Genomic DNA, 9,682 nt, shown 5'->3' with positions numbered 1-9,682 from the left:
AAACCACTGTTTTCCTTCCCGCTTGCCTTGTCGCCAATCCTAAGAAAATCGTACGGTTCATTGTGTTTCCCACCTTCATACCATGAGTCTCACGCCTTCTTCGCCGCCTCAGCCCTCTGTCCGTAAGCCTTAGTAGCGTAATCTCCGTCCTTGACAATCAAATCCTCAGGCCTATAGTCGAATCTCCCCGAGAAATAACTGTCCAAGATATTCTTCGTGCCTACGGCATACCTCTTTTGGGCGTCGAGGCTAGTTCCGGACATGTGAGGCACCATGGCATTGCCACCACCAAACGTGTTCTTTGCGTAGCGGAGCGGGTGGTCTTTTGGTGCCGGTTGCGGGAACCAGACGTCGCCGCCATAGCCGCGGAGTTGACCAGAAGCCAAGGCATCGGCGACATCTTCTTTCACGACGATGGCACCGCGGGCGGTGTTGACGAGCCATGCGCCTATGTGTCAAGTCAGTACACGCTTCATTTTCTACGAATGGCATATTAGACGGAGAAGGAGAACCCACCCTTCTTCATCTTCCCAAGCAATTCCTTGTTGAACAGCCCTCTCGTCTTCTCATGCAATGGGCAATTGATTGTCACAACATCACACTGGCCCAGCATCTCCTCCAGACTCTCGACTCGCCTACACCCAATCTCTTTCTCCTTGGCCGCATCCAATGGCTGGTAATCGAAATACAACAGCTCTTTGCAATCGAACGGCTTTAGTCTCCTTAACACACGTTCCCCAATTCTCCCCACTGCCACTGTGCCCACAACTTTACCTTCGAGATCATACTCGTCTTTCGCGGCGCCAGCGACGTCCCACTCACCGGCTTGAATCTGCTCGTGGGCGGGCACGAAATTGCGCACCAGATTAAGGATGGTCATGATGACGTGCTCAGCGACAGAGACGACGTTGGAGCCCGTGACTTCGGCGACGGTGACCCCGCCATTTGTCTCGTTAGCGGCGTTCAGGTCGACGTGGTCGGAGCCGATACCGGCTGTGATGGCGAGTTTGAGCTTTTTGGCTTTTGCGAGGCGCTCAGCGGTTAGGTAGCCGGGATGGAAACTGTGGTTGGGCAAGACGTGCTTGTTAGTAGACGGTTGTTAAAAGCTTTGGGAATTTCGAGGTGACGCGAGAGGGAGGCAATGCTCACGGGGTGGTAATGATGACCTCTGCATCTACCAATTCTTGATCGAATTTCGAGTTTTCGCCTTCTTTGTCAGATGTAGTCACGAGAGTATGGCCCTGGTCCTCGAGCCATTTGCGAATTCCAAGCTCATTTTCGGTGGTTCCCAAAAGGCCTGGTTGCTCGTTTGCGTGGTGGCCACCCTACGTCATGGCTTTCATCAGCTTGTTTCTTGACGATAAGAAGGTTGTTGGGGTTCAATTGACGTACATCGTAGAGAACGAGGAGGACTTTGGACTAGTATGAGGTCAGTAAGTGATCTGAGGACGCAATGCGGACGGTGCATAGGTAAAAAACAACCTGCAGCGAGGAGGCCGCACTGAAAGCGCGGACCCCGCCAAAGGCCCCGGTAGCTGCGCGTGGTAGGGCTGTTCGCGAGGCTATGAGAGAGGACGCGGGGCGCGATAAGCGAGTGAGTGGGCGTGTAAATACCATTATGAACAAAGTTGAGTATACAATAGAGACTTAATGGACGTTGTGAAGCTGTTTTGAGAGCAAGACAATCCGCTTGTTGTTTTCTCAAGCAGTTGGTGCGGCGAACGTTACCCGGAGCTGCCGAGCCCCCAGGGTGCGGGGAGGGGGGAGGGTATGACGAAAGCGGATAAGGAGTCCGGGGAAATGGAGGGATAGTGGCGAGGGCCTGAGTTGGGTCTTTCAACAGTCAAATGAGAATGATGGTGACTGTGATCAGTGGGTGAGGGTGGTCTCGATGGAATGAGACGGTGTATATCATGGGGGAAGGACCAGAGGAGGAATGCTTCTCATTTTATATATCCAAGGCGGGGGACCCAGTGCTCCTCATTCACTGTGTTACCCCTCATTCACCTCGACGACTGATACTCCTTGTCTGTGGCCCTTGCCTCCATCTGGTAGTCACTGACATGGCTGGTGATGGCGCGTGACAGGTGCTGCTCCGTACTCAAATGCCATTCAGGGGCAAGCAGTCCTGTGCTGCCCCTGCCAAGCATTCAGGCCCAGGGCTGTCTGTGTGATTGCCATATCTATTCCAAATATAATACATATCGGTGTCTAATACATACACCTAAAGTTCTCCATGCTCTATCTTACCTGCCTTCGATAAAGGGGGCATATTCATAATCTTCACCACCAAGCTGGTCCATCCGGTGAAGTGCTGCGTTCGCTGACCCTCTCCGCTTTCTGGGTTATACTGCTCCCAAGCAAAGCCTGTTCTTTCCCACTCCTTGAACACAGTGTCCACTAGGTTCTTTCTCAGCTTAGTGTAGATTGTTGACGCTTGCGCTTTGTGAGGATTCTTTGCCGCAGACGCCGTTGCAACATCGTACAAGGCCTTGACAACAAGGTAATTCATATTCATCCAGACCGGCGACCGCCAGTAATTTTCATCCGTCCCGTACAGCTCGTCTTTCTTGCTCAGGCTACGGATGCCGTGATCACTCCACAGCTCCTCCGGGTCAGATATCAAGTCAAGTGTGGCTTTGAGCCGGGCGCTGTCAGGCGGTAACAGACCGGTGAGGAAAGGAAAGATGGACACGTAGCCTTTGTGGCAAACATGCACGCTTTCTTCATAGTCGTCGATCGTGGCATCGCAATAAGTTTGTGCTTGGTCGTCCCAGTGCAGGTCATCAATGTTGCGGATTATAGCACTTTCGTACCCTTCATATTCCTGGGCATCATCTGTCTCACCAATAGTCTCCGCAACACGTCGCATCGAGCGGCTCATCATCCCCATCCAACTGATCAAATCAGTATGCAGCTCCCCGGGATGTGGTGGCTGAGGACGTGGATAGTCGTCCAACCCAGATGTAAGTACATGCCGCTCGCTACGCCCTCGCCATCGATAGCCTTCTTTTGTAGAGTATGCCTCGCGATCATAAGACTTGATGTCGCCCCGCTGTGTCTTGCGAAACCAGAAATAATGCCGCTTTAGGAGCGGATACAGATCCTTGAGGTAATCGATGGCGGTGTCTTTGTTTCTCAAGTGAACATTACGTATCGAATCGTATTGATGTTGATGGGGTAATACAGTCGGTTGAGAATTGATCTTGTCGATAAGGGTCTCCAGGATCAGAAACAAGGTCGGTGGGTTCGCGTAGTGAGGATACTGCACAGTAAATTCTTGGGGCACTTTCGTCCTAGCTTCCGCCCCAAGAATCTGCTCGCGGCCAATCCAACCGTCGTCGTCCATCAGATTGAACCAGCTGCGGACAATCTCAAGCCTTGATGAACAGTGAGTATACATAGCAAGATACACAGGCAGACTTACGTCACATGCATGTCCCATTCTGCGATTGGGATCAGATGAAAACCCTCGTCCCACAGAAAACCTCTTGGGAAAAAAGGTCTTGAAGGTATGCTAGAGAACAATTCTAACGGACCTTCCAACCTCACGCCAGCCTGCCTAGCCCTTGCAGCAGCTGTCTCTTCCCAGAATCCTTCGTTGTCTTCATCATACTCTGGTGCGTATGATCTGTCAACAACGGAGTCACCATGGAAGTAACCAATACCGCCCAGAAGATTTGAAAACATTGACTTGGCAAAGCCATCGTATCTCTGGTCCCTGAAGGGGGACTTTGGAGCTAGTACCTCCGAGAAACGGTCCGAGAAAGAAGCCGTAGCATTGCCTATTGCAGTCTCAAGATCCTCAGAGGTCAAAGGTGTACCAGCAGATGCCGAAGAGTACATGATGTCAAACTCGAACTCGCCGTGGAAAACCTTCTGGATGACGTGAAAATTGCCTTCCTCGATTTTATTTGGCACTGTGTACACTGTCCAAGGTGGTGGCGCATGATCTTGGCCGTATTCTGCAATCAATGAATCAATTTCGCCCTTCATCAGACTGAACATGATCTGTTTCGACTGCCATAAATGCTCTTCGGGAACCTGCGTGCTTGCAACATAGGTTCTATCCAAAGGCTTCTTCTCAGAGCTAGGATGTGCATTCGGAGGGGTTTCGTTCGTATCTGGTCCAGTTGTGATTCGAACAGTGAAGTCTCCAAGCTCATTGCTGTTTCCCTCCAAGACAACGTCGCCTTCGATACCTAGATCGTCCGGCTCATTCTGTACGCCTAAGCTTCCGAAGCCTTCCATACCTGCATGAAACATGACTGTCGTGATAAGGCGAGCTGGGGCGTCATCTCGAGGTGTGCCTTTGACCCTAACACCCCAGCTACCGCCATTGTCACCTCCTGGGATTTTAACAAACTCGGTGGTGATGTCTATGTGGTTACCCGCGTCACGAATAGTTTGACGGCCTCCCAGTCTGACATCGTATTCATCCCAGCCGTAGCCTGCCATCCCTTCATTTTGCTCGCATGTGTGGCGGAAGCCTAGGAGTGGTGTATCATTAGCCTCTAGATCTCGCCATCGCAATAGCCCCAGAGCATTTGGGTGTCATAAGGGCGCCTACTCTGTTGCACGTCCTGAAAATTGTCAACCTTTGCCCAGAGTAGCCCGGTAGTCAAGCTTTTCGGTATACGCGGTCGAACGCCAAAGTAGAGGTTTGGTCGATAAGGGCCCCATAGCAGAGTTTCGTTCGAGAGATTGGCATTCTCAGCGAGGATTTCTTGCACGTCTTCTGCGATACTGGGCCGTATGACGAGGAGCGCGACGAATGGCGCTATTAAGCGCCAGGACCATTGAAGCATTTGTAGAGGAGGTTTCGGCCCATTCGCTGGGCATCCTCATCCCAATCTGTATGATCTGGCAACAAGATTATTTTACCCATGTGACGGATTTGACTCTCGTATACCCGACTGCCGGGCATCAAAGAAGGAAAAACAGCCACAGCAGCTTCTACGGTCGACCAACTCACTCTAGACGCAAGTACAATTAGGGTTTGTTGACGTATCGATCCAGCTGGCAGCCCGTTCACGAAGATTTGCTTCCCCTCGTTCCATACTGCCTATCCTCACGTCCAATCTTTTGGAAAAGGTCTGTTACTGAAGCAGAACTCTTCATTGTAACGGCAAGATGATTTGCCACGATCTAACTTCTTTCCATCATTTACCATTAGTTGCTTCCAATTACCTTCGCGATGCCTGTAAGATGGTGGAAGCTGTCAGCATCATGTCTGCTTGCGAGCCAGACTTGGGGCTTCTCATCCAAACAGATAGTGATTGATGTAGACCATGGAATTCAGGCGGCTTTTGAATCCCCAGAGCATGTTCGTGGCATACTTACATGAGCGATTACTTTCGCTAATATACCTGATCCCAGCAAAGCATTGGCAACTCGGTTCATTTGACATATTCCAATAGAACCATTTCAGGCTCGAGCTTTGACTATGTTGTTAACAATCACTCTCTTTCATTCGGCAATATCATCCTACTTGCAGGCGATTTCTTTTTTCACTGGCACGCTACTTATTGTGCGGAATCCATCAGTGATAGTTGGGACTTCAACCAAACGAGAAGCATCGAAGTAGCCAAGGATAATGCAAATCTACTAAGGCTTGACTCATCAGACCTTATCAGTTGCATTTTGCCTTTAGTAGAGGAGCAAGGAAACGTCACCGCGACTGCCATGCAGCACGGTCAAGATCCCGCTCAAGTAAGTTGCCAGAGGCTGGAAATACGAGTCAGTCTCACCAACCGCCAAATTAGATATACCAAGACCAAGCATATCATTATAACAAGAATTTCGCCCATTGCACCTGGGGCTATATTGGAATTGCTCTATGCAACCGTGATCATTTCGGCACGGTAAGGAAAGCGTATTCGTGCTTTTCCAGAAGGAAATTCTAAAACATTTTAGGATGCTGGCAAGGCATACAGTGCCGTCCATTCAGCTGCTCTCGAGAGGGCCCGTGATGCTGTCTCCGACTCTGATCTGAAGGAGGCCTACTTTCTTGAGGCTTTTGGACAGCACTTTTTAACTGACCTCTTTTCTGCTGGTCATATACGAACACCGCGTCGAGCCTTGCACAGTACCGGTCCGCTTTGTAGTACCTGTCTCTACGATCTTTGGCCTGCAGATCAAAGTGGGAAGAATCAGCATGATGAAGATTCTACTAACGGCTTATGGGTCACTAATGACATTGGCCAATCCTGGGCTGCGTATGGTGATATGCATCTCATGGACGGCCGTTCTGCCAAGAACCTTCAACATGTAATTGAAGCCTGCCAGTTGGGGATAGAGGAGATATGGTGGGCCTTTCGAACACATGAATTCCCTGCCCCTCTTGACTTTGTTGCGCTAAAAAAGGTACGACTCATCGCATTACCTATTATTAGCGTACAAGATGACTAAAATCAGTGTCAGGCACCTGTGCCAGAGTCTACGATTGGTGTAGGTAACTTTGTTCCATTATTCGAACGGTCTTCCAAAGACAGTGATTTTGTTCTTTTCAGAGAGGATGTGACCCAGCGTGCAATGAGTCATGATAGGCAGATGATCGCTATGAATCAAAGCAACTACGACTGGGATATTGTGACCAAATTATATGCAAGATCTGGCCCTTCCCTTAATATGTACGTTTTCACAAGAGCTTTCAATTCTGCAACAAACTTTATTCATTTCGGGGTAATTGGAAACCACTCAGACAAGCTCCTGGCTAGCGCTTACGGGAACGTTGAAGCTGGCAGTCATGGTGTGTACTGGAGTATGCAATCTCAGTCATCAAGTACTGTTGCAATTGGAACCAGCTGGACCTCTTGGAAAGATGCTAGCCTCGTCAGCAACGGTACCGTTTCTCTAGTTGCTCGTTCATTGACTGAATCAAATATCTCCGTTGCTCAACATCTCGGGTTGCACTTTTCACAAGGTAGAGATGGAAGGATGACGACAGAAGTGTGGTGGAACCAAGCAGTCGAAGATGGTAATGACGAGTATGAAACAGGCCAAGTACTCTATGGCATATTCGACGCAAACTCAAAAGCTGTATCAATGGTAAAGTACTTTGAGCACAACACCAGGTTATCAAAGGTCGAAATCTGGGCTGTACCCATGGAGAAGGGATCAATACCTACCATTTTGAACATGCAACTCGATACACCACAACTTAAGTATGTGCTCTATTACTCCGTACCTAAAGAAAATGAGTTAACGAAATCCAGCTTCCTCTTACTCCATAAGACAGCTATCACTGATGAGCATTCCACGCTGGTTGGCTACGGCTGCAACCTTACTACTGGATATTGGTACTTTGCAAACTGGAGAAAAGACTTCACTGAGAAGGTTGTCTCGCAGATCTTTGAACCCAATGCTTTCAAGGCCCAAGCACTTCTGTCTGATCCAGCTTCTGGGTGTCTCATTCGATTACGTTTTGGGAAATGGTATCCTGTCGCAACTGCATTGCGCATCGACAGAATCTGTGCCGTGCGTGACGACAGCACGGATAAAGTGTCTCTATCGAATCCGCCCCAGAGTCAAGTCTTCAACATATCTTGGCCTGCATATCTAGAAAAGGACTACCTGCTGTGGTTCCTTTGTGACGTTGACGGTGATGGCCATAAGGATCTTGTCACGTACACCTCTTTAGAAAATAACATCGTTCTCCATGTGGTAGTCTTCCCAGGGCGAACCGATGGAACCTTTGCTTCTCCGATTGTCAGTCCCATCACCATAGACCCGGAGGTCGGAAGATTGATGTCCGCGGAATTCATGACACCAATGAAGACCATCCAAGCAGATTTTACATATCCTGTGGATGGGAGTATTACAAGCGCAGGCATCATTTCGTTCTTCGACAATTATGGAATAGTAGGGGCAAGAATGATCGCTCCCAAGACAGCGAAAGGGACGTTCGAGTATGAGTTCAAGGGGCAGAACCCTTCAATCGCTGGGCAGCGATCGACCACATTAGGCAAAAGACCTGGAAATTGGATGGGCTTGGATAGAAGGGAGGAAGCGATTGGGCTATTAGCCTTCTAAGATAGAGTCAGACCTTATAAATCGTTATTATGAAGCACGCTCTATCTTCAATTTTGGCTCCGTGGCACAAAGTGCAACATTTTTGTACGCTTGGTCGTGCGTCTGATTCTTAGACACTCTTGTTACTCATGTCCGAGACGTATGAATGGTGGCTGTCAAGCGTTCTGCACTCAGCAAGTCGGTGGACTCAGATAGAGAGTGCCTTGTCACTTGCCCTCTAGTATCAACCATTCGAGATTCACCGATTGATTCTTCGCGTAGCACGGATATCAAATTCACCAGAACAGGCGCATGGGACAAGTACTACAGATCATCCATTACCACATGGGAATGGTAAACTTTTCCATGTCTCAGCTCCAGTCAGCAATCCACGCTACAATCCATATCACCTTGCGAGAACTCCGTCGCGCAATGGTGGCTCCATCTCCTGCTCATACTCAATTTCTAACTTTGGACCCTTTGCCTTTCGAGCCGTCGGTTTGACCGGAGCACGTTTCCGCTTGGACCCAGAAGCCGTTTTCTGTATATCATCACCCTCTCCTTCTTCACTGCCACTGTTTTCATCGCTGTCCTCATCTTCATCGTCGTCGTCATCCGTACCGCTCTCCGCATCCTCCCCACTATCCCCGCCCAGCCATTCTTCCAAGTCACCAAGATCTTCTTCATCTTCACCTTCTTCATCATCACTCACATACTCCACAGCTCCTACGCCATCCTCTTCCAATTCATACTCCTTCTCCATCTCCTCTTCTTCTTCTTCTTCCTCCTCTTCAATCCCTTTATCAAAATCTCTGTCTCTCTTGCCTTCGCCCTGCCTCTCAAGACCCTTCAACACTTTCTTCCATACCCCTTCCTCGACATTCAAGGGCCGATCCCCGTATGCGCCGCTTCGTAGCCTCTCAATCAATTCCCTCTCAATTGCCCTTTCGACCTTCGCAGCAGCCTCGGCCTTTCTCTCTCGTGTAGCCTCTCTCCTTCTTATCTTCGGCGCGAGCTTTGGCACAATCTTCTCTCCCAGTCTTTCCTCCTCTCGTGCAATCTTTCTTGTCGAAATTGCAACTTGTGTCAACCTCGTAAGCCTCTGCTTGCATTTGTGGATCATGTATTTCGGCCAATATATCAATCGCTCATCTATTTGCTCGAGCGCTTTTGCATAGTTGTTCGACAGTTTGATACGCTCCCACATTTTGCTAGGCATGTGTGCACGTTCAATGACTTTGATGCAGAGGTAGAGAACGCCGGTTTCAGGATTGGATCTAATGGTGGCATAGCGTGAATTGGCGAGCGGACAGGACTGGCGGTTACATAATCCGCTGTTGTTGTATTCATTCCGGCAGAAGTTTTGGGCTTTCGTCGTCCTGTGGATGTGAGCACAGACTTCGGCATAGAGAATTTTCCGAGTGGTAGATAGCCGCTACTTACTTCAGTTTAAAGGAGCAGAATTGCTGATTGATGATTTGCCAGACAATCTCGTCTGATGCCATGATTAGCGTGCTGCGCGAACAGTATAGGTCAACCTGTAAACTTGAAGAATATGAAAGTACTTTTGAGTTTAATGCCACCACATGAGGCTAGCGCAGCCCTAACGATATGCCTTCCATCTCCCGAATCTGTCAACCGACATCACCTCCCCCTTGTTACATCATAG

General features: G+C 49.2%; 4 protein-coding genes across 4 annotated transcripts; 1 reads left to right on the top strand and 3 right to left on the bottom strand.

Moving 5' to 3' along the window:
- Positions 1-89: 89 nt before the first annotated feature.
- Positions 90-1,617, bottom strand: KY384_003582 (uncharacterized protein; the record flags this gene model as incomplete). The annotated part of the gene is made up of 5 exons (XM_044812096.1): positions 90-448; positions 517-1,061; positions 1,150-1,325; positions 1,393-1,419; positions 1,615-1,617. 5 exons carry the CDS (start codon positions 1,615-1,617, stop codon positions 90-92), a joined length of 1,110 nt encoding a protein of 369 aa, XP_044671229.1.
- Positions 1,618-1,992: 375 nt separating this feature from the next.
- On the bottom strand, positions 1,993-4,808 carry KY384_003581 (uncharacterized protein; the record flags this gene model as incomplete). Its single annotated transcript, XM_044812095.1, has 4 exons — positions 1,993-2,015; positions 2,251-3,380; positions 3,428-4,490; positions 4,571-4,808. The coding sequence occupies 4 exons, from the start codon at positions 4,806-4,808 to the stop codon at positions 1,993-1,995; spliced, it is 2,454 nt and encodes an 817-aa protein (XP_044671228.1).
- Positions 4,809-5,197: 389 nt separating this feature from the next.
- On the top strand, positions 5,198-8,034 carry KY384_003580 (uncharacterized protein; the record flags this gene model as incomplete). The annotated part of the gene is made up of 5 exons (XM_044812094.1): positions 5,198-5,326; positions 5,380-5,712; positions 5,766-5,864; positions 5,917-6,366; positions 6,424-8,034. 5 exons carry the CDS (start codon positions 5,198-5,200, stop codon positions 8,032-8,034), a joined length of 2,622 nt encoding a protein of 873 aa, XP_044671227.1.
- A 385-nt stretch (positions 8,035-8,419) lies between these two features.
- KY384_003579 (uncharacterized protein) lies at positions 8,420-9,518 on the bottom strand (the record flags this gene model as incomplete). Its single annotated transcript, XM_044812093.1, has 2 exons — positions 8,420-9,392; positions 9,457-9,518. The coding sequence occupies 2 exons, from the start codon at positions 9,516-9,518 to the stop codon at positions 8,420-8,422; spliced, it is 1,035 nt and encodes a 344-aa protein (XP_044671226.1).
- Between the last annotated feature and the right edge of the window lie 164 nt (positions 9,519-9,682).

This window comes from Bacidia gigantensis (assembly GCF_019456465.1).
Source record: "Bacidia gigantensis strain McMullin 20006 chromosome Unknown contig_180, whole genome shotgun sequence".
Taxonomy (NCBI): domain Eukaryota; kingdom Fungi; phylum Ascomycota; class Lecanoromycetes; order Lecanorales; family Ramalinaceae; genus Bacidia; species Bacidia gigantensis.
Note: the sequence above shows the minus strand (reverse complement) of the source record. Positions and strands in the feature narration are given on the sequence as shown.